The 27,419-nt window shown below is 43.9% G+C and overlaps 1 protein-coding gene across 1 annotated transcript; it reads left to right on the top strand.

Annotated features, from left to right (window-relative positions):
* Nucleotides 1-338: 338 nt before the first annotated feature.
* LOC310878437 (adenylate kinase 7-like) lies at nt 339-23,901 on the top strand (the record flags this gene model as incomplete). Its single annotated transcript, XM_083792767.1, has 18 exons — nt 339-431; nt 931-1,080; nt 2,650-2,758; nt 5,497-5,591; nt 7,634-7,744; nt 7,874-7,957; nt 8,058-8,146; nt 9,872-9,962; nt 11,979-12,056; nt 13,021-13,170; nt 13,945-14,073; nt 14,867-14,975; nt 18,079-18,207; nt 19,664-19,729; nt 20,735-20,935; nt 21,151-21,746; nt 22,861-23,019; nt 23,775-23,901. 18 exons carry the CDS (start codon nt 339-341, stop codon nt 23,811-23,813), a joined length of 2,478 nt encoding a protein of 825 aa, XP_083648893.1. The 3' UTR covers nt 23,814-23,901.
* Nucleotides 23,902-27,419: the final 3,518 nt, after the last annotated feature.

The raw sequence follows: 27,419 nt of genomic DNA, 5'->3' as shown, positions 1-27,419 counted from the left end.
CTATTCTACAAGCTCACAACACGTCATATTGAGATGTATGATAAGCTTGTATAGGTTTAGATGGTTGCAATTGTATGCAAGTTGTCAAAATATCAACACATATGAAAACACACACGCAAAACACACACACACACACACACACACACACACACACACACACAAATCATTCATTGACAATATCCAGATAAAAAAGTGTCATGACTCCATGGCAACCAAACCAACAATGCAGCCGTGACAGTCGCTCTGGGTTGTGCATGTGATCTCCGTTCTCCACTGGTGCATTCAAACCAGCTTTGCAGGTGGTTTGGTTGGTTGCATAGCAACGGGGAAACGCTAACATGGCCGAACGGCAAGTGGACAGAGTGAGGCAAAGTGGGAAACGAGTTTTTATCAACAATTTAGATTCGTACGCATCCAAATGTATTGCTAAGGTAAGCATTTATAAGTTGGAGAGTAATACATTTTGATCGGTCTGCGAAATTTCACACATTTGCTCTCGCATTGCATTGACTATTCAGTGAAGTAAAGTATACTATATTGCACAGCCTGCACATCGTAGAGAGGTTTGAGCAATTCATTGTATTTAAGCAGCGTGCTTGTTGGAAAACAAATGAAAATATACTGTGAAGTGAAAATATAAAGAACTTTCTATAGCTACAGTGTTTGTCCATTAGGGGTCTCCCTATCTCTTTAATAATCAAATCATTTTCAGTTCGGGATATACTACGGTAATATTATCCAATCAGGAGAGGGAACAGGATAAACAAGGTAACTTAGAACTTAGAAGTGATGACACATAAAGGGAAAAAAACAAAACTGGAACACTAACATTTGAAGGTGATAAATGGAAACTCGACCCACCCGAAATAAAAATTTGTGTTCATTAAAAAGGTTTCGTTTTAAATTTAACCTTGAATTCTCTTTTGATAGTTCCTGTCGTCCTGTGTGGTTGGGGCGTCTCTGGTAGCGGACGGCGAGGGGGACGAACCCAACAGGCCGGGAGACGACAGCTTTCACATTGTTGGGACCGTTTCTAACCAATCTACAGAGAAACACACACATGTCCTGGAGGAGTATTGTGTAAGTCTGTGATTCTCAACCATTTTTAAGTCAAAATATGCATTAGACCGCATGTGGTTCCAATCGCAAATAATATTTTGGGGGGTCCCCAAAATGATACGGTATCTTAACATTGTTTCAGTACACAAATCAACATATAATAGCCGATTCTCTGTGTACGTCAGGCCAGTTGGCTGGTCAGTTAGGCACAGTAGCCTGCCCTAATACCATGGTCACCAGTTACTAGTCCTTTTGGCACTTTGGGCAGGTGCCAAATCGAGCTGGAAAGGAAAATTAGCATCTCCATGAAGCTTGTCAACAACTCAACATACTGAAGCACAATGTACTCCAAAAAGATGGCTGTGTTGACAGTTTTCACTGTCACTTGACCAACATCAGCAGATAACATGGCCTAATATCAAGAAACACTTCCCTGGGGTTTTTATGTGGGTAATAATATGTGTTTTTTTTTTAGATATTTTAGTATTTCCAAGTGTCGATGATGTCATGGACACTGGGCTCACTTCCTTCCAGGACTACAATTCCCATAATGCTTTTGTGCACTGTTCCTCCTTGTGGATAGGCGGATGGTAGTCCATATCACATAAATTCAGTCATCTTACATTTCATATATCTTATAGGCTATATGATTGATAAGAGCGCCCCTCATTTCACACAGGTGTTCATTTTTAGTATAAAATTGGCCGAATTGTCAAATATGACATTAAGGAAGAGGCAACAATTGTGAAACCAGCCGAACTACGAGCTCACAACTCCCACTGTATCTGTGGAACGGAGTATAATGCCTACAATGCTGCAGTGCTTGTCAGGGTGGAGCTGAAACGTTTGGGAACCCTTGCATTAGATTAGATCATAGGGTAACAAGAAGACTCGCCCCGTTTCTGTTTTCCTCCCAGAATTTTCCCCAATGTGAGGGGTGGGAGAGGCTGGACAGCAGACGGCTGGACTTTGAATTTCTCTAACTATAAACTTTCATGACAGCAGGCAGCCTAAGTACAAATATAATTTATGAAAATCTACTACATTGAAGTCTGTTCACAGAAGTTGTTGTATAGGCTATGTGGGGATTATCTGACGAGGTACCATTTGAGTGTGCAAAACCTTACATATACTAAATAATACTAAATTGTTTATAGGGTCAATATAAGTAAAATAATATAGCCTTTCTACAGGAGTATCTTTTTATATTTTTCCAAAAAGAATACAAACAGCCAATAGCATAATTTATTACAAAGTTATTCCCCCTCACTGGTGACAATTCCGGGAGGAAAAACGGGCAAGCACCGGGTCGAGTCTTCCGGTATTCGATCATAGATCCCCATTTGTTGGTTTGTTTGTTTGTACGTACACATGTAGGCCTACACATCTGCATTGCACAATTGGAGTATTCAATTGGAACTTTTGTTGTATACAGTATACTCTTTTGTGTTGGATTCTTTTCTCTGATGTGTGGAGTAGCCTACCTTACTTATTTCTTTGTAATTTGCTCATTCTAAGCTTGTTAACAAAATATACTGTGTGTGTGTGTGTGTGTGTGCGTGTGCGTGTGCAAATGTGTGTGCATTCCAGCAACCGAAAAGGCCGGAGCTTCTCCAGCGACTGATGAATTGCGACGTCATCATCTACAACGTTACCCAGCATGCTGAGCAGGTGGAAGAAGCTTCCTGGGCCGTCTCAGGTAAGGAAAGGAAAGGTACTATGTTTACCCAGGGTAACTGGACTAAGCTCAATAACTCATGTTTACAGCCAGGCCCTGCTCATAGAACATTTCATGGTAGAGGTTCAATGCCTTGTCCAAGGGCACTTCAGTGGTGGTAATTTTAACGTGTCGGTCCGGGGATACGAACTATAGCGAGTCGCGACCTTCCGATATCAAGACCGCTCCGCAAACCGTTCGGCCACCGCTGCCCCTGAAGGCTATATGTGACCAAATTTGACTGGGAGACTGCCATTGTATTTTTTAGATTTTTTGTTTTTTCATTTCATATCAAAGCAGGGAATCATAGCTTCAAATTGACATATTGGTTGTTCAGTTTGACCCACCAGTTTTGGAGATATGGCTTATAGAGTGATGTCTTGCAGAAAACAGCGAGTTGAGAAAACAGGCTTGAAAGGTTCACTTCTGTGGTCTCTAACATTACAATAGCTACATGTTTAAGCATTTTTTTTTCATATTTACATGTCAATTTCAGCTTTGACACTTATTTCAGACATGCTCTAGTATGTGAATAGTCTGCCTGTGCTATTAACTCCTTTTGAAAAAAAGGAAAAAAAAAAGTTTTTCTCCTCTGGTGAAAAGCTGGAATGTGCGCGATGGCAGTCTCTCAGTCAAATCTGGTCACATATGGGCAGAGGCAGAGCCCTCTAATAGAAGAGTTACGATATAGACGGGGCAGAAACCGAGCGCTCGAGCGCTGTTCATGCAGCCTGAACTGAGCCAAGCTGTTGGAGTTGGAAATACATTGTTTTCAACTAGGGCAGCGCAAACAAGAGCTATTTTAAGCATGTGTGCAACATGATAACTGTTTTAACCCATTCTGACCTGAGATCAGATTCATACGAGGTTTCCACTGGACACACACTGGTCTGATTAACCCATTCTGACCTGAGATCAGATTATAAAAATGTCAGTTGTTCTTCGATTTTTCAAAAAATAGCAGAACTACAAGCTCGTATCGCGCCACTCGGTGGCGCGATATGAGCTTGTAGATCTGCTATTTTTCAATAGCTAAAGCATAACATGATGCCGACACCAAAAATGGGTGCCCGGTCAGAATGGGTTAAGCATGTGTGCAACATGACAACTGTTTTAAAGTATTGTACAGTAACAACTAAAGTCTCTTTCATGTTTATGTTGTACGACTACTACTAAACAATCTAAAATAAAGGGATTTAAGATAATTAACGCTGGGCTGTTGCCTGAGTCCAATCCATTTCTGCCTACTTCCGGTCCAGGACTTGGCCCAGTAAGTTGTCCCCACGCTCAATAGACACTCTGTGACCCCCTTTCCACCGGTTGGGAACCCGTTGAGTTCAGAACCAGGTTTGAGTCCATATGAGCCAGACCTCCAAAGTTAGAACGTTAGTTATGAATTGAGTGGGCAAAACCATACCTAGATTAAATTGTCTAGGATCAATATAAGTAAATTAATATATGATAACCCTTCCACAGTATAATAGCTTTTTCATATATGTTGTTTTTTTCATATTTTCCTATATGATGCGTAATTTGCATATTTACATTAAGATTTGTAATACAATAAATCATTGTCTTTGTGTAAGTAATCAACTGGGGAAGTTTCATGGTGATAATTTAATATAGGTATGGTTTTGCACACTCAATTCATAATTAACGTTCCAATTTTGGAGCTCTGGCTCATGGACTAAGAACTAAAAAGAACTGAACCGGTTCCCAACCGGTGGAAAAGGGGCCTCTGAGTTATAGACCCATAAAAGGGTCCATTTGGTTACTAATTTATCATTTAACTGGAATCAGAATCAAGAATCGATCTTTATTGTCACATCACATTATACAAGTAACGTGGGTGAAATTATTTTTTGTGCATCATTGCAGTTAAAAGATGGAGAGAGTAAAAAACATAAAGTGCTTAGTACATGACTAATCTACATGATACAATATGTATACTGTACATAAAAGATAAATAATGGGTCATAAATGTTGATGTAGCCTACTGTACGTGTATAATTTAAAGGAGTCGAGACAAATTTGGTTCAGTCTGTGCACAGTCTGTGTCACCAGTGACCAGACTTATAGTTCTTGTTCGGCAGACTCATTGTTGACAAATAGAAACTGCTCAAGAGTCTGGTGGCGCTGCTTAGCGCTCAGCGCGGCAACCTCTCGTGGCTCAAGTCACCAGCAGGCGGCGCGTCTCCGTCGGTGAAACCGAGTGCACCTTTTTTTTTCAATCGTTTATTGTGACTAACACACAAGGAGACAGATCCTACAGTATATGACAGTTACTGGTTCACATACTTCTCCTGACGGGGCATGTATTGCTTCAGGGACGTGCACACATAAGACATCAAAGGGGGCTTCGGCCCCTGACCTTTTGCCCGTCTGTAAAACAACTATACCCTCTCCAGACCACGAATGCAGCGTTTACTAATGTTGAAAGAAATGCAAATGCCACTCCTTTCCATGCAATGCAGCCTTCAGGAGAATTGCCTTTTTTCCCCGAAGTCTCCTGAACTTGAACACAGCACTTTGTTTAGAAATCCATGTCGTTACTATAGCTAAAGAGTGCTGGGGTTGCGCTCCCGAAAATAGCTGATCTACAAGCTCTCTCTGTGAGCTTGTAGATCTGCTATTTTTGTCCAAAAGTGCCCTCTTGGGGGATTTCAGCCCCATAATACCTCTCTAACGCTCTCTGCACGTCCTCCCTGCTGTGCTTCCAGCCCTCCATCAGGACATGAGCAGGTTTGGCGGTCCAAAGATGTTCATCCTCATCTCCACCGTGATGACGTGGGCCCTCAGCAAGCCTGTGGATCCTGTGAGTGATGTGTGTACACGTCTGAGCCAAAGACTACCGGTGTTTTACTTAACCATTCGAACCCCGGCAGTCTCCTATTCGAATACAAGGATGCTCACGTCCAAAAACACACTCCCAAAACACTCTTATTCCTAAACTTAACCTCAGTAAAACGATACCCCTATACCGGTATTCCAACCTCGGTGAAGCTGTATTATGCTTGAACCGTCCTATAACCTTGTTTCTGACCTTAACCTCAGTAAAACTATGCCTAATCCCCCCCCCCCCCCGCCCCCCCCAGTAACCTCAGATGTTACTGGATTTAGCCTCAGAGGCTAGATCTAAATCTAAATCCCAAATGTTTAGTAATTCTGGTAAGACTAAAAGCTGTTTTAGTAATTTAGGCGTATAGTGTTACTTTTAATAGCACATTCTGATCTGTGTCTTTAAACACACCATTTCACTTTAGGCCTGTTTAGGCAATTTAAACTACTAGCCCTTACCCGTTGTGAGATATTTGTGGGTATGGGGGGTACTGCGCCCGGTGCGTTTTTTAATTCACTAATAAATGAATTAATAATCATTAATGTGTCAAATCAAAAAAAGGGCTTCGTTACGCCCTCCATATTCATATGGTCAATGCCTGTGGAAAGTGGGAGCGATTGGTGCAGGCAATGAGGAGCTACGGCGGTGTTTCTGACACACAGACACACAGACAGACATTGACTGAATTATAGTATGATGATATGATTTAGTCTTTTAGTCCTAGTTTTAGCCAACCAAATTTGACATTGCCATAAAACAAACTAAAACTTTATTTCCCAGACTCTTCTTCAACAAAATATGGCGAAAGCAGACATTCCTTATTCTGTACTACTTACATACATTTGTAAGGTACAAAAAGTCCTTAAAGCTGCTATAAACAATAATATGTCAACATTTTAATTACTTAAAGAGTAGAACGCTCCCAAAAAGAATGTAGTCTCTGTGACACATCTAGAGGCCATAATCTGCATTCAAAGATGTTCCTAGAAGCTTTGTCATTGGTCGAAAGAAAACCCAGTCGAAATGAATAACCAATCAGGAAGTACCTAGACAGGCAAATCAATCAATGACAAAGCTTCTAGGAAAGTCTTTGAATGCAGATTGTGGCCCCGAGATGTGTCGCAGAGACAAAAACGAATTGGGGAGCGTTTTAACCATTGCTGGCTGTATGAATACCCCCAAAAATTAAAAAGGTCATTAAAATGTTGACATATTATTGCTTATAGCAGCTTTAACCCATTCTGACCTGAGATCAGATTCATACGAGGTTTCCGCCGGACACACACTGGTCTGATGAACCTATTCTGACCTGAGATCAGATTCTAAAAAATGTCAGTCGTTCTTCGATTTTTCAAAAAATAGCAGACCTACAAGCTCGTATCGCGCCACTCGGTGGCGCGCTATGAGCTTGTAGATCTGCTATTTTTCAATAGCTAAAGCATAACATGATGCCAACACCAAAATGGGTGCCCGGTCAGAATGGATTAAAATGTTGACATATTATTGCTTATAGCAGCTTTAATCCGGAAACGTAACCTCAGTAAAACCAAGAGGGGGAGTGGTCTGCAGAAACAAATGGGGGTGAGTGCGTTTTGGGCCAATTAAGCGTTCCGGTACAGAGCCAATCTGGTCTAAGTGGTAAAAGGTAAAATACCACAGTATAGAAAATACTCAGTTACCACCAGTAAAATTCCTCTATTCAACATGTTACTTGAGTGAAAGTACAAAAGTATAGGCATCAGCATGAGCTTGTAGATCGGCTATTTTCAGCAAGTGTAAAAACAGTCTTTACGACGGCATCAAGGCCCGCCAAAATACATTTTAGTCTACTAAATCTACAGTTCGTTTAGTCGACTAAAATCTTACAAAAACATTCCAGGTGACTGAAATGTGACTAAAACTAAATGAAAACTATGCAAGAGACTAATTATGACTAAAACTAAAAATCTAAATTTGCTGCCGAAAACAGCACTGCCTGGAAGCGCCTGAAGGAGTCCGCTTTGTGTGTTTTGCATCAGGAGGACGTAGAGATTCCATTCACTGACGAGGACTACCGGAGGAGAAGAGCACACCCCAACTTCAAACGGCACATTGACCTCGAGAAGCTGGTGGTGAAAATGGGGAAAACGGTCAGTTTCAGTCTCGAGTCTGACCATACTTTGAAGCCTTTGTGTAAAACGGAAGTACCGTCTCGCTCTCGCTGCACGTGCTTATTTAAATTGTATTAATTTATACAGTATGTTTTGTTTTCCCCCCAGAAAAGGACGTTGTTCACAACATATGTCGTGGCGTCAGGACTTCATTATGGAATGGGAGAAGACATCTTCCACTTCTTTTTCAAGGTCTAGTGTCCGTCCATCCGTCCTTTCATGTCAGTGTATTTTACCGTAATGTTATTAATTATAGTCTTTTTATTTTTCTTATTTCCATGCATGTTTCCAGACGTCGTGGCTGGGGCATGCTCCGGTAATACCCGTCTTTGGCGAAGGAACCAATATCGTCCCCACCATACACATAAGCGATCTGGCAAGGTGAGTCCAAAATCACAGTGTATTCCTCCAAAATGTACAGTAGCGTGCGGCAGTGTTGTTTTTAGCAGCACATTTTGATTTTAGTCATAGTCTCTTGAATGGCTTTCATTTAGTTTTAGTCGCATTTTAGTCACCAGGAATGTTTTAGTGTTAGTCTAGTTTTAGTCGACTAAATATCATAAGATTTTAGTCGACTAAATCTACAGTTGATTTAGTCAGAACAAAATGTATTTTGGCGGGCCTTGATGCCGTTGTAATGACTCACTTGCTGAAAATAGACAATCTACAAGCTCACAATGCGTCGCAGGCGCGTTGTGAGCTTGTAGATCGTATATTTTCAGCATGCAACTAATTGTAAAATGACTTATACTGGATCTCTTGTCCACTATAGTCCCTTCCTAACATTTTAGTCTAGTTTTTATTTGTTGACGAAATTGTCCGTATATTTAGTCATCGTAGCTTAGTTTTCATTTAGTTTCCATTTAGTTTTCATCAGTGGAAAAAGGTAGTCGACGAACGTCTTAGTTTTAGTCGACGAAAACAACACTGGCGCGTGGAAGGAACACGTTATTCCGACCAGTTCCTTTCCCCTCCATCAGGCGCCCCGGCTGGCCAGGGGGAGGCAGTTTAGAGACCAGGATTACTGCATGTTTTTTGTGAAGTACTACCTACCCTATAGAGCGTCGCAGTCCCGCCCCCTGTCATGACGACGCCAGGCCCAGGAAATTATTCCCAATGCATTTTTCCCATAGACATTTCAAAAAGTATTTATTTAAATACGGTAATGCCGCGGACAAGGCCAACTCGAGTCGTGACAACTCATGACAACAAACAAATAATTACAAAGAAGAAAAACAACAAAAAAAGTGTGGTAACCTGCCGTTTTTTTTCTTCTTTGTAATTATTTGTTTGGTCCAAAATATTGTATTTGTTGTCATGAGTTGTCACGACTCGATTTGGCTTTGTCCGCGGCGTAAACGTCTTTAAATAAATACTTTTTTAAATGAACGGAGAATCATTTCATGGGCCCTGGTAGGGGGCGGGACTGCGACGCTCTATAGGGGACACGGGGAGAACATGCAAACTCCACACAGAAAGACCCTTTCGCCAACATCATGAACTGAAATGTTTTAATTTGGCCGAAGGCCCCCCATCTGAAAATGATTTGTGGCAGCAATCACAATTGTCGATATTGTCTTCAAAACAATTCAAGAATAGCAGATATACAAGCTCACAAAGCCAAGCCAACGTATACATGGATAAGTGGTTAAGTGGTTGTGTGATGCTGCATTAACTACTTTACCTGGGACCCTGGCTGGAACCAATCACATGCATCACTCCTGACAGTGTGAATCAATCCACACATCTTTATTCCATAACACATAATGCTAATGTACGTGCTCCCATAGTGTGATTCAGAATGTGATCGACCACAAACCCAACATCTACTACATGCTGGGAGATAAGTTCTTATCTTATATCCCATAGTGTGATTCAGAATGTGATCGACCACAAACCCAACATCTACTACATGCTGGGAGATAAGTTCTTATCTTATATCCCATAGTGTGATTCAGAATGTGATCGACCACAAACCCAACATCTACTACATGCTGGGAGATAAGTTCTTATCTTATGTCCCATAGTGTGATTCAGAATGTGATCGACCACAAACCCAACATCTACTACATGCTGGGAGATAAGTTCTTATCTTATATCCCATAGTGTGATTCAGAATGTGATCGACCACAAACCCAACATCTACTACATGCTCGCAGTGGATGACTCCAAGAACACCATGGAGGACATCGTTAAGGTGTGTCTATTAACGATTATCTATACAATGCACTCTGTATACAGTGTGATATTATACATATTGCAATTGTGTTGTTAATTGACCTATAGCTAAGCCCCTCCTCCAATCACAGCTATTCAGTATTTTAGCTGTGACGTGAGCGCCCCCTCCTGAGATACTTCCGGGTCCTACTTTTGTGTCGCTTTTGTGTCCCCATGGAGTTATACTGTGACGCTCCGTCGGACTAAATCTGAGACGAAAACAACCACGAAAGACTCAGTTTACCGCTTTCCTCGCAACAACAAAGCTGCTGCTCTCCAAAATCTGGCTGTGACAGGCCGTCTGCCCCACATGGAATACTATCGCCATTTTATTTGATTGTGTCAACTAAATCCTCATTAATGCAAACTAGATTCAACATACTCAAGCCTGCACACATTGTAAATATCCCCCGAAATATTTTACCGAGCAAATGGACTGTTGCCACCTTCAATAATAATGATAATAATAGTCTTTATTGTCTCCACATCATATATTTTTGTTGTCATGGACATTAATAATTCCACTCGAGTTGGAAGCATTAAGACCCATTTTAATGGCTTCCTTTCTGAAAAATAACGTCAATTTAAAAAGATTCACGCGTTTAGATATTCTATTTACAATGGGATGCGGACGGGAGCTGGTGCCACTTGGACCCGGACGTAACGTAGCACTACAAAATGACGTCGGACTTAAATACTGAATAAGCATAACATGGGTTACCAATAGTTTTCCTATTATGATAAAACATTGTTTTAAAAAAGAAATGCCACGCACATATTTTTCCACTGCATATGGAAGGCCTTGTTGACGTATTTGGAAGAGATTTTGAAGGTCTGGTTCCAAAAATGAACCAGTATTTAACGTGTTTAATTCCATGATTGGAATGAATGAGCCCAGCTGGAAAGTGTCCACGTGGGAGTGTCTAAAGTGGGAGAGGCCGGGTCTTAGCTCTAGGTCCATTGCAATGCCTATAGTGCCTTTTCAACTTTTAAACCTCACCTATATAGAGCGTCGCAGTCCCGCCTCCTTCCATGACGACGCCAGGCCCAGGAAATTAATCCCAATGCATTTTTCCCATAGACATTTCAAAACTTATTTATTTAAAGACCTTTTAAGCGTCGTATGAAGCCAACTCTTGTCGTGACAAATCATGACAACACACACAATGGACCAAACAAATAATTACAAAGAAGAAAAACAACAAAAAAAGTGTTGTAACCTGCCGTTTTTTTCTACTTTCTAATTCTTTGTTTGGCCCGAAAAATTGTGTTTGTTGTCATGATTTGTCACGACAAGAGTTGGCTTTTTCCACGGCGTAAACGTCTTTAAATAAATACTTTCTGAAAAGTCTATGAGGAAAATGAACAGGGATTTATTTTCCGGGTCTCTCGAGGGGGCGGGACTGCGACGCTCTATTGTCTTCAGTTGGCTCACTGCATTCACAGTAAATTAGTATAGCCATATAGGAAGCAAAGGTTCCTGAGCCATGTGGTCCAAAGGGCTTGTTACTGTGAGGCGGATATGATGTGCAAGTTCACCCCCTGGACATGATGCTAGTTTATTGCAGGGACTTACACCCCCGATCCATGCCTTGATGCTGAGTGCCATGCAGTGGTGAGGCATTGGGTCCCATTTTGATTTCTTTATAGACTGACCATTTAATGGTTAGTCCAGATTCTTGGACTTAATTTAGTGGTTGCAAAGGTATTCATTGATTGCCTGCAGAGTCCCGTGGTGGGAGTTCTGGTCTGGTTTTGGACCGGTGAATTACTTTAGTTGCATCTGTATTTGTTTATTTTAAATGTTCTCGTCTGTGTCGGACCTCAGGAAGACTAAAATGGCGTTTGCCACAGTGAGGAAAGTGAGGTGTCTGATAAAAATGAATATCAAAGCAATCATGACCATCTGAGCAGCCATCAGCTAGCTGAAGCTGAAACAGAATTTCCCTGCACGGTATTAACAGAGAACCCCTTCTTTCCGCTCCATCTCATCCAGACCGTCGCTTCGGTGCTTGGCCCCGGAAAGATCCAGAAACTGCCGCCCGAGGAGGCCTTCCTAATCCAAGACCTGACTGTAACGTTCCTCATTCCATTTTCAACTTCTGAGTGCTTAATGTACAGTAACTCTGAGAGCATGCAAAATGTAATGTAGTTACTTTGTAGATTTTTGATTATTATTACAAAACATACACTATACCACGTCAGCCCCATATACATGAATTGTACATTGAAAATAGCCAATCTCACAATGCGTTGCATTGCGAGCTTGTACTGTAGATCTGCTATTTAAAAATCAGACCGGTCTGTACTGTACTGTACAGTTTCATCACTCACTTCACACGGGTGTGAACAGCTTCCGTGGAAGACAAGTATCAGGCTGAGGGGGTTCATGTGTTTGGTCCCACGGAGCATTGGTCCGAACGACAACCTACCTCAAACCCTCACCCTAACCCTAACCTCCCCCGGGGCAGCACACCTAAACCTAACCTCAAACCCTCACCCTAACCTCCCACGGGGCAGCACACCTAACCCTAACCTCAAACCCTCACCCTAACCCTAACCTCCCACGGGGCAGCACACCTAACCCTAACCTCAAACCCTCACCCTAACCCTAACCTCCCCCCGGGCAGCACACCTAAGCCCAACCCTCACCCTAACCCTAACCTCCCCCGGGGCAGCACACCTAACCCCAACCCCAACCCTCACCCTAACCCTAACCTCCCCCGGGGCAGCACACCTAAACCTAACCTCAAACCCTCACCCTAACCCTAACCTCCCATGGGGCAGCACACCTAAACCTAACCCCAAACCCTCTCCCTACCCCTAACCTCCCCCGGGGCAGCACACCTAAACCTAACCTCAAACCCTCACCCTAACCCTAACCTCCCACGGGGCAGCACACCTAAACCTAACCCCAACCCTCTCCCGACCCCCAACGCACCTCGGACCAATGCTCCTTCGAACCAATGCTCTGTCGGACCATAGTATGCCTCCCAGGCTGAGGGTTTAAAAACAACGTTCTTCTCTCCTCCTCACAGCAAGCGGAGGTAGACTCCATGCTGGTGGACCTCCGCATGGAGGCTGTGTATGCCAAGGAGCAGATGAACATCCGGTGGGTGAGCGAGGCGGGCCTGGTGGAGAACATGGACGTGGTGGTGGAGGAGTACAAGCACACCAGGGGACTGTTGGTACAATTTGGGCTCATATGCACACAGAATAACTCTCCACAGGTGTTACCCATGATACTAATTAAGGCACCGTTCAGTGTGAGGTGGTTCTCAAGCATTTTCTATTCCAAGGTCCCCCATAACTCGTGAGAGTGTACACATTTACATTTGTACACTCTCAGAGTAAAATTAACATTGATTTTACAGTATAAATTGGGGTCCCAGAGATAGAAATGCTATTAAATGGTAGACTGATTCATGTCAAACTGAGGGTCCTTGAATTAAACAGGTTGAGAATCACTGCTAGAGACGTAACAATCTTCTCTTATGGGGGGGTCCCTGGCATGCTTTTTCACATGGGGGTCCATGGGATAATTAGTGTCAATTTGGGGCCATTTGGAACCCACTCACTCACGGACACTTTGAGACCCACTGGGTTAGCAGAGTGTTTCCCAGTGAGCCAGCAGCACGCACAATAAGCAGCACCCTGACTCAGTTTGACCAGAATGGAACGGAGCCTTCATTAGTATCATCGGCAAGTTCTTTCCAAAATGGCGTGTGTGCATATAGAGCCCCCATGGCGCCAAAAACGCACACCGCCTGCTGTAGTACATAGTCCTCTCTCTCACACCTAAACCCACTGTGGCAAATTCCATGTCAACCATATAAGATTAATTGAGAACACCTGGAAAACACTTGAGCACGCGTGTTGCGCGCACGCACGCACGCACGCACGGACGCATGCACGCACGCACGCACCACATAATCCAGTTGTTGACCATGCTATCATTCCAGCCCATCCGCCTGTGCGTCCTGGGTCCACCAGCCGTGGGGAAGAGCACGGTGGCTCGGAGCATCTGTCAGCACTACGGACTGCACCACGTGAGGCTGCAAGACGCCATCGCTGAGACCATCGCACACCTGGTCAGTCACTTCCTCCTGCACACGACACACACACACACACACACACACACACACACACACACACACATACTTAGACTATCGCACACCTGGTCGGTCACTTCCTCCTGCACACGACACACATACACACACATACTGAGACCATCGCACACCTGATAACTTTGTATCAGGTGTGTAGAGACAAAACTTTATAGCGATTTATTTTTTTATTTTTTACTATAGTCCTACTAGACCCCAAGAAATTATATTTGCCCACAAAAGATCACGGGGTCTATTGAATGTGTCAAACTGACATATTGAGCCTATGACACACAGCCAGTAGGCTACCTTCACATTCAGTAGATCCTGTGATCTTTTGTGGCCAGATGTAATTTCTTTAGGTCTAGTAGGACTATAGTAAATAATAATAAAAATAATCGCCATCATATTTTGCAAATAAATATGTATTTAGCCCCATGTTCGAATGCCCCCGACCCCCTGTCAGAAATGGCTAAAACAAAACACTTATCTATTACTTTCTCTAATAACAACCTAAAACATGAACCTTGGTTCTTGTTTTACAAGAACGAGGTAAATAGACACATAAGTAGAGTGCCTTTGCATGCACTAGAAAATGTTGTGCATTAAATCTAGCTTCTCTCTGCTGTCTATACAGTAAATACGCTTCTTGACAAAGAAAAGTAACCAACATAATACTGTATCTGCATTAGAAATTAAACAAAACATACAGTAATACACATACAGTGTATTGTATAATGGCCGCGTAGTGTTGACTCAAGTCCTCCACCACACCCAGGAGGCTACAGTGACCGGTTCAGACCCGGAGGAAGACAACATGGAGGACTCCATGGCAGCAGCTCAGGAGCTCCTGGACACCCTGAAGGACAGCATGGAGCAGAATGGAGGTACTGTAGTGTATATGTAACCGGTGTAATCTGTCTCTCTCTGCGTTGTGTTGAATGGAGTATGGACAGACGGACCCAGAACTGTCTTTGGAAACCACGTTTTATTCTGACAAGGAATAACAACACACACGTCTCCACGTTAGTTCTTAGTAGTGCAATGGCTCTCTCGTTCCAAGACGGAAGTAAAGAAGCAAAGAGCGACAGTAACACAACAAATAATATAACGTAACATACCTGACAAGGAATAACAACACACGTCTCCACGTTAGTTCTTAGTAGTGCAATGGCTCTCTAAACAGAGTGAAACAAACACTGTATAAATCGATTTGCAAGTACAATTCGTATTATGTTATACAGAGAAGTCAACAAAGACACCCACCTCGTTCCAAGACGGAAGTAAAGAAGGAAGAGGTGGAGGTGTCGCAGGACATTTATACAGGGGGCAAAAGGGGGAGACTTAAAGGGGCTGTGACCTCTAATGCACTATGTATCCCTATACACATGAACCATGGAGAATTAAGTCAGGTAGAAGCACTTATTTGTGTCATATTTTGTGTAATTATATAATACTGTTACATTTACACTGGACACCCTGAAGGACAGCATGGAGCAGAATGGAGGTACTGTAGTGTATACACTGGACACCCTGAAGGACAGCATGGAGCAGAATGGAGGTACTGTAGTGTATACACTGGACACCCTGAAGGACAGCATGGAGCAGAATGGAGGTACTGTAGTGTATACACTGGACACCCTGAAGGACAGCATGGAGCAGAATGGAGGTACTGTAGTGTATACACTGGACACCCTGAAGGACAGCATGGAGCAGAATGGAGGTACTGTAGTGTATACACTGACTGGACACCCTGAAGGACAGCATGGAGCAGAATGGAGGTACTGTAGTGTATACACTGGACACCCTGAAGGACAGCATGGAGCAGAATGGAGGTACTGTAGTGTATACACTGGACACCCTGAAGGACAGCATGGAGCAGAATGGAGGTACTGTAGTGTATACACTGGACACTCTGAAGGACAGCATGGAGCAGAATGGAGGTACTGTAGTGTATACACTGGACACCCTGAAGGACAGCATGGAGCAGAATGGAGGTACTGTAGTGTATTCACTGGACACCCTGAAGGACAGCATGGAGCAGAATGGAGGTACTGTAGTGTATACACTGACTGGACACCCTGAAGGACAGCATGGAGCAGAATGGAGGTACTGTAGTGTATACACTGGACACCCTGAAGGACAGCATGGAGCAGAATGGAGGTACTGTAGTGTATACACTGGACACCCTGAAGGACAGCATGGAGCAGAATGGAGGTACTGTAGTGTATACACTGGACACCCTGAAGGACAGCATGGAGCAGAATGGAGGTACTGTAGTGTATACACTGGACACCCTGAAGGACAGCATGGAGCAGAATGGAGGTACTGTAGTGTTTACACTGGACACCCTGAAGGACAGCATGGAGCAGAATGGAGGTACTGTAGTGTATACACTGGACACCCTGAAGGACAGCATGGAGCAGAATGGAGGTACTGTAGTGTATACACTGGACACCCTGAAGGACAGCATGGAGCAGAATGGAGGTACTGTAGTGTATACACTGACTGGACACCCTGAAGGACAGCATGGAGCAGAATGGAGGTACTGTAGTGTATACACTGGACACCCTGAAGGACAGCATGGAGCAGAATGGAGGTACTGCATACAGCAAGCAGCGCCGTGACGTCTCTGCACAGATAGACACTAGGGGGTGCTAGAGCACCCCCTGCCCTTTTGGCAATGTGCTCTTAAAAAAAAAGGAGAAAAAAAAGAAAAGGTTATTTGTAGTTTGTGGACCATGGTGACATTGATCAATTCTTGATACAAACGCTTCTACTATATTATTTAGGCCCCCACAATCTAAAGCTATGTTTCTATGTCAGTGGTTCTTCGATAAAAAAAAAAATTGCAGACCTACAAGCTCGTAGTGCGACACTCGGTGGCGCGCTATGAGCTTGTAGATCTGCTATTTTTCAATAGCTAAAGCACCAAAATGGGTTCCCGCCCCAAAATACGCTGTAAAGGTGCCCTTTTTTTCACTTGAGCACCTGCCCCTCTAAATGTCTGTGCACGCCACTGCGTCTCTGGACGTCAACGGCGTGTTTTCAGTGATTGCGCTATAGAGGGCGCTCTTCGCCAACGCATGCGTGACGCTAGGTTGCTATATGGAGACATCCGGAGAGAGAGAGAGAGAGAGAGAGAGAGAGAGACAACTGGAACAGCTGCCATTTTTAAAAGGAGATTTTAAGACGTTTTTAACTCATGTCATCATGTCGACGTCGCCTGCAAAACCACAACATCAAATAATCAAATAAAATGGTGTGGTTTAAAGAACTTTTTTTTGTTTGTTTACTCTATCAATGAGTCGGCTGGCGGGCGACCGGAGGTGCAGCAGCGGGCCAAGTTGAACGCGGAAGGGTTGGATGGATATAGAGCATTCTGCACATACTTTTATTTTTGGTACTTTAAAGGTTTCATGACATAAATTTCAATTTTTTTCAAAATCGGGAAAATGTGGCACAAATCTTATATATTCTTTCATAGTGAACATTTTTAACTCAAATCTTTGCTTCTGGGGACGTCCCTGGAACAACATATTTTCAGATGGGGGTCCTTGGCCAAATGCAGATAATTCCTGGTAGTCCTTGACATGAAAAAGGTTGAGGGGCACGTTTAGGATTTAAGGTCATTACACACTGGCGAATTAGCGACGCGATATATTCGTGCGAATAATTCGCATTTAAAAAAAAACAATTGAAGTCCATGCAAGCTTCCACATCAGTGGCGAATGTGCGAATGTGCGAAAATGCGACCGTTTTCGCTTTTATTTGTTCGCTCTGGTGTCGTATTTTGCAGAGATTCGCAGGCGAACTGCAACATGCAATATTTCGCATTTTCAGATCGCTTATTCGCATCGCGTCGCTAATTCGCCAGTGTGTAATGACCTTTAGAAGACATTTAATGTTTTTAGAATGGGCCTCAGGTCTAAATGGGTTATGTAAACCACTGCTTCTTATTTCCTATACGTGCACGTTGCTGTGCGTCAGGGCGTTTGGAGGAGCAGCACGTGATCAGGGTGATGAGAGACAAGCTGAAGTCGCCGGCCTGTCGGAACCAGGGCTATGTCTTGGACGGCTTCCCCAAGACCTACGAGCAGGCCAAGGAGCTCTTCTGTGGTGAGGCATCCATCCGTCACACTCCTTTTAGGCCTCATTCACACACTTGTGTCCTGTGTCTTCTGTGTGTCATGGCCGCCTCAATGCATTTCCAATTAGGAGTCACATCATAGATATTAAAAAAATAGATGCCTCCTTGGCCGCTCCAGTTCGTTGGAGCGAAGTGTGTCGACGGGAGAATTTACACTGGGAGAGGAAGTACGCCGGAAGAGTGGAAAGCACGCTACGTCACGCTGCCACTCAAGTGATTACTGGCCAATCACAGCGCATCTTTTCCTGGACTTACAGACGCAAACATGCGCTCTGTGACGCACGCTCATGCTTCCGCGGGGCTTCGCAAGGAATCTCGGGAATTTGTGCTATAGCCATTTGTTCTATAGCCATTTGTGCTATAGCCATTTGTGCTATAGCCATTTGTGCTATAGCCATTTGTTCTATAGCCATTTGTGCTATAGTCATTTGTTCTATAGCCATTTGTGCTATAGCCATTTGTGCTATAGCCATTTGTTCTATAGCCATTTGTGCTATAGCCATTTGTTCTATAGCCATTTGTGCTATAGCCATTTGTGCTATAGCCGTTTGTTCTGGAATTATGGCCAATGCTATGGAATTAGGGCCAATGCTATGGAATTAGGGCCAATGCTATGGAATTAGGGCCAATGCTATGGAATTAGGGCCAATGTTATGGAATTAGGGCCAATGCTATGGAATGATGGCCAAGGCTATGGAATTATGGCCAATGCTATGGAATTATTGCCAATGCTATGTAATCTAGGGCCAATGCTATGGAATCTAGGGCCAATGCTATGGAATTGCATTGGCAATGTAAACATATGTTTTTCTCATGCCAATAAAGCCCTTTGAATTGAAATTTGAATTGAGTGCAGTTTTGAACTTTTCCATGGCATCTTATGAGAGGTGGTGTTCTTGTGCTGCCGGCCTGCGCGCGCATGCTGGTGCTTATCGGTGTGACAGCGTCTATAGTTCCATACAGCCGGGGGAGCCACATGGGGCCCAAAATTGGACAGGACCTGTGATGTCATATGCCATATTTCTTTTTGTGTTTTTGAGTGGTGCAACCACGCCAAGGAACAGCAATGTCCGTGTACACCTACCTATGTGTTCGTTCACCTACCTACCTACCTATGTGGCCATGAGCACCAGTATATGACTATGAGTACCAGTAGGGGCGCTGTTGTGCCAGCAACAGAGAGAGAGAGAGATAGTATTAGTGCTGCACTGTTGCACCACTCAGTTCACACGGGTGTGATTTCTTTCTATTAATTTGGTCAATTAAGGTCTACAGAATGAGAGGCCTGCTCTGCCGGAAACATCAATTCTCTAAAACTGCAGTATGAATATTCGAAATTCAATCGGATTATGTAGTTTGGTGCCATCTTGCCGTCTTTGCTTTGTCTTCAACCTCGTTATCAAAGGTATTTTTTCTCTCCGTTAGCTGAAGAGGACGAAGCAGAAGATGTGAAATCCAAGGTCCCTCCCCACAACAAGAACATGGTTCCAGGTGTGTCTGTCCTGCCTCATACCGTATCCTATTCCAGATAACCCTCACACTAGAAGGAAAGATAATTTAAAAATAAATATGTCATACAAAATTCGGGGCCAGGGGACACCCAGAATCACCTTTTCTTAGAATTTAACAAAAACAATGTGGTCCTTTGTGATAGCGACCATTGCTAAACATTTATTTCTCAATTCTGATCAAATAATTGATGGGGGGGGGGGGAGGGTCCTGACCCTTTAAATTAGGGCTGTGTAATAGGAAGAGAGGAGGAAACCATTAGCGCCTAGTAGTATAATGGTGTGTGTTCCAGGCAAGTGTTGTTTTTGGCAGCAATTTTAGTTTTAGTCATAGTCTCTTCTCTTGAATAGTTTCCATTTAGTTTTAGACACATTTTAGTCACCCGGAATGTTTTAGTGTTAATCTAGTTTTAGTCGACTAAATATCATAAGATTTTAGTCGACTACATCTACAGTTGATTTAGTCGACTAAAATGTATTTTGGCGGGCCTTGATGCCGTTGTAATGACTGTTTTTACACAGGGGTACTTGAGAGTTCCAGGGGGGACCCAGCTAAATGAACATTTGGAAACAAATAGACCCTTATGGGTCTGTAACTCAGAGACTGTACAAATGGAACCAAATGGACCCGTTATGTACGCTCTCAAAGTTAAATTAGCATTGAATTTACAATATAAATTGGGGGTCCCAGAGATAGAAATGCCATTAAATGGGGGTCCGTAGTCTAATGCATGTCAAACTGGGGGTCCTTGAAATTAAACGGGTCTAAAATCACTGCTAGAGCCGTAAAAACCTTCTCTATTGGGGGTCCCTGCAGGCATATCTTTTCAAAAGGGGGTCCGCGGGCTATTTAGTGTCCATTTGGGGGTCCTTGACATGAAAAGGTTTCGGAACCACTACTTTATGTGTTTCTGATCTATCCAGACTGCGTGTTCAGTTCTGCCTGTTGCTCAACAGTTGTGGTTCATTGTGTTTCTGATCCATCCAGACGTGGTGCTCTGCCTGGACGCGTGCGACAGCCTGCTGAAGCAGAGGGTGGTGAACCTTCCAGAGGGCCTGGTGCAGCGGCAGCCCGCCTACGGCCAGGAGGTGTTCCCGCGGCGGCTGAGTCGCTACCGAGAGAACAACGTGGAGGACGAGACGGTGCTCAACTACTTTGACGAGCTGGACGTCCCACTGCAGCACATGGGTAACACCTCCGGTGAAAAAAAATCCCTTTCTGGGATGCTTCATGATAACTACTGTTTTATGTAGGCCTGCCCTATGTGATGTATGCCATGCCATAACAGCGTCTGCTAAACGCCTAAATTGTAAATTGAGTACATCTCCACCGTCAACAGTTTTAGTCGACGAAATGAACACTGAAGCATAATAAGCACCTCCTCCTCTCCATCTCCTCGATAGAGATCACCACCAGCGGCGGTGGTGATGATGACCCCGGCTACTACGCGCTGCTGGTGACCCAGAAGGTCATCCAGTCGGTGGGGCCGCCCAGGAACTACGGCCTGGGCAGCCAGGAGGCAGAGGAGCAGGAGAGGAGCGCGGCGGACCGAAGGCTCCGGCAGCAGGCCCAGGAACGGGCCGACACGGAGCGCCTGGAGGCCCGGGAGGCAGAGCAGAGGGCCGCCCGCTGGGAGGAGTGGGTAGGTGACGGTGTTCAGGCAGAGCAGAGGGCCGCCCGCTGGGAGGAGTGGGTAGGTGACGGTGTTCAGGCAGAGCAGAGGGCCGCCCGCTGGGAGGAGTGGGTAGGTGACGGTGTTCAGGCAGAGCAGAGGGCCGCCCGCTGGGAGGAGTGGGTAGGTGACAGTGTTAAGGCAGAGCAGAGGGCCGCCCGCTGGGAGGAGTGGGTAGGTGACAGTGTTAAGGCAGAGCAGAGGGCCGCCCGCTGGGAGGAGTGGGTAGGTGACGGTGTTCAGGCAGAGCAGAGGGCCGCCCGCTGGGAGGAGTGGGTAGGTGACGGTGTTCAGGCAGAGCAGAGGGCCGCCCGCTGGGAGGAGTGGGTAGGTGACGGTGTTCAGGCCTGGACTATAGCCACGTATCGTACAGGGAATATACTCAGAGTTTCCAGACCTGAGCCGACAGCCGTGCGGCCGTGTTCTGCTGTCGGCCAGCGTCTTTTCCGGGTTTTGGCTCCACCCACGCTTGGCCCCCGTGGCAGTCGGCCGCGTGGGTGGAGCTTAATTTCCATCCACAAGCTGTCTAAAAACCCGGAAAAGACACGCCCAGACAGCAGAAAACGGCCGCGCCTGTCTGGTAGGTCTGGCAACAGCTACTGTATGCCCGGTGCCCCATGCTTTAATATACATATATTTTTGCACATGGAGGCCTTCAGTATGAAAGTGGTGGTATTAGGGCCTGGTTTGTTTGTGTGTGCCTCGACAGAGCGGGGCGGTACAGTATCTGCTATCTGCGTGCCGGTTGTGGTGGGCCCGGGTCTGGGCCAAATGTTTGACCCAGTCCAGCCCTGGTGGTGTTAGGAGGAGTCCGTGGTATAAAATGTACTTTCATGATTTAAGTGTAAGGTAGTGGACTTTTGGTCAGCAGGTGTCGCTGTTGACTGTCAAGTTCTTTCACTTGTGGGTTCAGCAACTTACCTTTTTGTCCCTCACTGGCCACCGTAGTTCAGTCAACTAGGCGCCATCTTTGATTGTGTTTTTCTTTCTTTGTGAAAAGGTGAGCACTGTTTTTATGACTGTCTGAACTATTTATAATATATTTTAGTTACATACACTCATCCAGTGAGTTTGTTGCCGCACAGTGTTTGCTAAACTATATTTCAGTGTGATTCTGAGAAATATGCACTTAGTTTTATGTACTTAAATACTTTGTGTGAGTACTGAGTAGGCCTCATTGTGAAATGTGAACAAGAGGTTTTTACATGTTTTATATATTATTCTGGTTATTGTGATTCAATGGTTCTTTCTTTGTGAAAAGTGGAAAACCTACACAGCCATTACCAGTATAGATATTAAAATAAACTTTTAATATCGAATTACATAAACTTTTGGGGTCCTTGACATGAAAATGTATGAGAACGACATTTTGTAGAAGGTCTACATGGGTTAAATTGCTGTTGTTGTGATGTGATGAAAACACTGTGCTCATGTGCTCCAGAGTCAGCAGCTGGAGGAGGTGACGAGGCAGGAGGAGGAGCTCCTGCTGGGCCAGTCCCTGCCCATGAGGAGCTACCTGATGGAGCACGTCGTCCCCACCCTCACACGGGGCCTGGTGCAGTGCTGCGCCGTGCGGCCGCACGACCCCCTGGAATATCTGGTAAACTAACAGTTTAACCCCCCCCCCTGTTTCTTTCAACCACTTTTTGGAGTGTTGCAGCCAGCCACACCAATGCACGGCAATGTGTGTCCCTGGCTGGCTGGCTGGCTGGCTGGCTGGGTGGGTCTGTCCACCTGAGCACAGAAGTAGCGTTATGGCGTTTTTTATCCACCAGGTGTCACTGTTGCACAGCCTAACACACAGACAGGCACTCAGGAACTCAGGCACACACACACACACACACACACACACACACACACACACACACACACACACACACACACACACACACACACACACACAGGCCAGGGAGGAGAGCTTGTGCAGTACAGTTTTTACCACTCAGTTCAGACGGTTCTGATTTTGTGTACTTTTTGAGCCCCTCCTGGTATTACTGTATGTGCTAACACAATCTTTGTCTAACGCAAACATTAAATTCCATCGACAATGAACGGACAGTTTTGGGTGTTTGTGTATAAACACAAACATTGTGTGACACAAACATTTATGGCAAAGGTGAGGACGCACATTCTGAGAAATAAGATATCGATGCTTTCCCCAATCAATGGAAGTCACGTGGTTTGACCAAATTAACACTTGGTCAACCCTCGTGACTTCCATTGGGGAAAAGCATTTAGGCGGCCATGAAACACAGACGGAACAAGAATGTTATTTGATATGTGGAGGAGGCCTCGGAGCGTTTTATCTGACTTGTCTGTTTTTTTTTTCTTCCTTTTTCGTTGTTCTCCTTCCAGGCAGAGTACCTGTTCAGGAACAACCCCCTGAATGACTGACATCACAGCAGACATCCATCTAGATTCCTGACTCCTTTTCAGACCACTTTACAGGTTGGACGAGACTACTTTTATTCTTTTAGCTGCAAAGTCAAGACTCTTCTTTTTGTATAATTATGATTCAAGACGGTGCATCTCAACCGTTTTTACATGGACGCCCATTATCTGACCCCAATCTGCTCTGTGAAATCCTACAAATGGAACAAAATGGTTCCTTTCAGAGTTAATTACGGACCTGTAAGGGTCCATTGGGTCCCGTTCGTACACTCTCTGAGTTATGAATCCATACGTCTCAATGTGGTTGAGAAGCAGTCGTCCAAGAGATCATTTACTAGAACTTATCTTTTGACAGGAAATGAATGACTGTCACGACTTCCAGTGTTTTATTATGATAATAGCCACACGGTCTAGTTTAAGATAACACATTTTGTGCAGTAGTGCAGTATCTACCCATGGGCAAGCTGGGGTTCTTTCTGTCTTGGAGGAGAGGTAGTAATTATGTCCATGGTTTTGGTTTCAAGAAACACCAACTATAATGATAAGAATAACTGAATTGTTCAATGGCAAAATGATGGGTATGTTTTTCCTTTAATAGAATCGGTAGCTTGAACAACTAAAGTGTCTTGGTTCACTCTTGCTGTGTATACTAACGCTGACATGTGATAAATACAGTAATTAAAAAAAATAAGTGACTTTGCGTTATTTTCATTTGAAAACGCTTTATATTTGCTATCCGTGGACACAGTAATTAATTCAATCTAATTCAGCATTTTCTTTGCATACATAAAAACCTGCATTTCAGCCGCCACAGCACCAACAATTCACGCTGGGACTTTGATCTAGATGTGAATTGTATAAGCGGCCCATTTCTCGCGCCCCTGTTGCATTTACTCGGCTTTGTTTGTGCACCTGTGCGCCCGGCCATTACTTAAAAGTGCCCTGAATAACAGCATGAAAGTGCAAAAAGCTAATTAGGAAGTTAATTTTGCGTAATGAACTTGGGGTGCGCTTAGTGAACTCCAAAGTAGACACACTCGGGCCATAATTGCTTTGATTTGGCTCGCGATTTACATGAAGGATAAATTTAATTTGCGTCTCTCTCTCTCTCTCTCTCTCTCTCATATGTTGTCACTCGCGTGTCCAAAGTGTACGTAATTGGTTGCGGCAGAACAGCCCAAGTATTCCATTGTACATACTTCATCACCACATGGGGAAATCATGGCCGGGTTTATTTGGGAACGTTGTGACGCAAGGCGCTGCAAGACAATCTCAGTGCAACCTGGAGGCCTGCAGTGACTAATTGATGAACGGATTGAGTGTGTTATTGTGGAACAGTCCAAACATGCTTGTTTACACCGGCATCTGAATGCGAAACGAGGGGGATTTAGATTTATAGGCAAACGAGAAACGGGTGTCCTTATGTTTCTTTATTTCTATGCCACCACAGAGTGAGTCAGTCAGTCAGTCAGTCAGTCAGTCACAGTCAAATGTCCCATTGCTACAACATCCCCAGCATGTGTCTGTGTACACTACAGTATATCTCACAGAGAGAAATCATAATATTGCTAATAATTATACTGTTCAAGTGGCCTATTTTGTTTCTAATTTAGGTCAGTGGCATAGGCTATGCGTATAGCTAAATTAATTAACATGGAGACAGAACAATAGAACAATGAACCTATCTTCATATAATAGGTCCTCACTAATAATCATAAGACAATTGTTTTGTACTCAGTCTGTGTCTCATACAGGAGGGCTGTGGGCAGTTGAGAAACCTGTCCACCAGTGACATTATCGATTGATATAAATATATATATATATTTTAAACAAGATATTTCTTTACAAAAATGTTTCGATTTGTATTATCGTGAGAACGATGGCTTCCATTTTCGCATTGACAACTTTTCAGGAATTGAAAGCCTGCAGTTTATTTTTAACTCAAATTCAACCCCCATTCAAATTGACATATTTGTTGTTCAGTTTGACCCGCACCAGTTTTGGAGATATGGCTTATAGAGTAATTAATGTCTTGCAGAAGATTGCGAGTTGAGAAAACAGGCTTGAAAGGTTCACTTCAGTGGACTCTTAACATTACACCTAGCTACATGTTTAAGCATTTATTTCATATTTACATGTCAATTTCAGCTCTGACATTTATTTCAGACATGCAGTCTACCTGTGCTATTAACTCATTTTGGATAAGAAAAAAACTGTTTTCTCATTTGAAAATGCTGGAAGTTGCACGATGGCAGGCTCTCAGTCAAATCTGGTCACATATGCAGACCGGCGAGACCGCGTCTATCTTGCCAGCAAGGTGGTAACTACTGTAGGTGCAATTTCCCATTCATGATCCAAACAGAAAAGTCCTAGCTTTTCGTACAGCTGAAATGTTGGTGAGTTTGACGTTTAACACAATCAGATAGGACTTCTGTTGCATACGGCAAAATTGTGCAAATGTTTTCTCACTACACCAGTGGGTCTCAAAGGTCGCATTCACACCTGTATACTTCAGTAAGACTCGATGCGAATGGGTGGAGAAGTTGCGCCGTTCTTGCATATTTAATTTGCTGCGTTTTGCCTTCACACTGGCCTGTTATCAATGTGTTCAATTCATAAACCACACAGTGAAATATAATGTGTTAAAAAAAAATATATATATATAGTTTGAGTAATAGTTAGGACGTAAAGTGAGGGTTATATGCAGTGTCGTCACTCGTCAGCAATTGGATGAATCAGACTTCGAATGAGCCTTCACAACTGCGCCAAACGAAGCACACTTCTCAGACAATAGGGGTGCATACTTAGTTTAGACTAGTCATTGGTTAGACATGGGTAATGGTTAGGTTTAGGTGTGCTGCCCCATGGGAGGTTAGGTTTAGGGTGAGGGTTTGTCACCCCGAACAATACGCAACAGGATTTGTTTTAATCGCAGTAAAGCATTCTGGTGTGAATGTGACCACTCAAGTGTCCTTGAGTGGGTTCCAGATCGACCGGGCCGTACGGGTGTGTAACTCAAGTGGAACCAAATAGACCCACTGTCGGAGTTATGGGGGTCCTTAAAATTAACCCATTTAGGCCTGAAACATATATATCTTCTTAATCCTGAGAGTTTTCTGAAATACCATCAGTGGTGCTCAATATTTCATGTCAAGGACCCCAAAAATGATATGTAATTGGCCACTGAGCCCCCATCTGAAAATATGTTGTTCCAGGAACCCCTCACAAGGAAAGATTTGAGTTAAAAACGTTCGCTCAGTCTGAAAGAATATATTCAAAGATTAGACTAGCCAATCTACATTGCTTATAGACTGGCCATTTTAACTATTCAAAAATGTTTTGCAAAATAGTAAAAAAGGCAAAGAAGTTTAAGGATAAGGGGTTTAGTGGTGACGAAAATGGAGCCCCTATAATGTCCTGTCAGAATCAGGTGAGAAACAAAATAATCCAATGTTGTCCGACCTCTGCCACTCAATCACTGTGTGTAGAACCTCCAGTACCGTCCCATCCCATCACTCTGACTTCTCCAGCTATATGCATGACGCTGAGCCACATCTGCATACATATAGGAGGCATGTATAGGTCAACCAGACATCCAGGACATTATGC

Source organism: Protomyctophum parallelum, assembly GCF_964188405.1.
Source record: "Protomyctophum parallelum genome assembly, chromosome: 20".
Classification (NCBI taxonomy): domain Eukaryota; kingdom Metazoa; phylum Chordata; class Actinopteri; order Myctophiformes; family Myctophidae; genus Protomyctophum; species Protomyctophum parallelum.
This window is presented reverse-complemented; position numbering and strand designations above follow the sequence as displayed.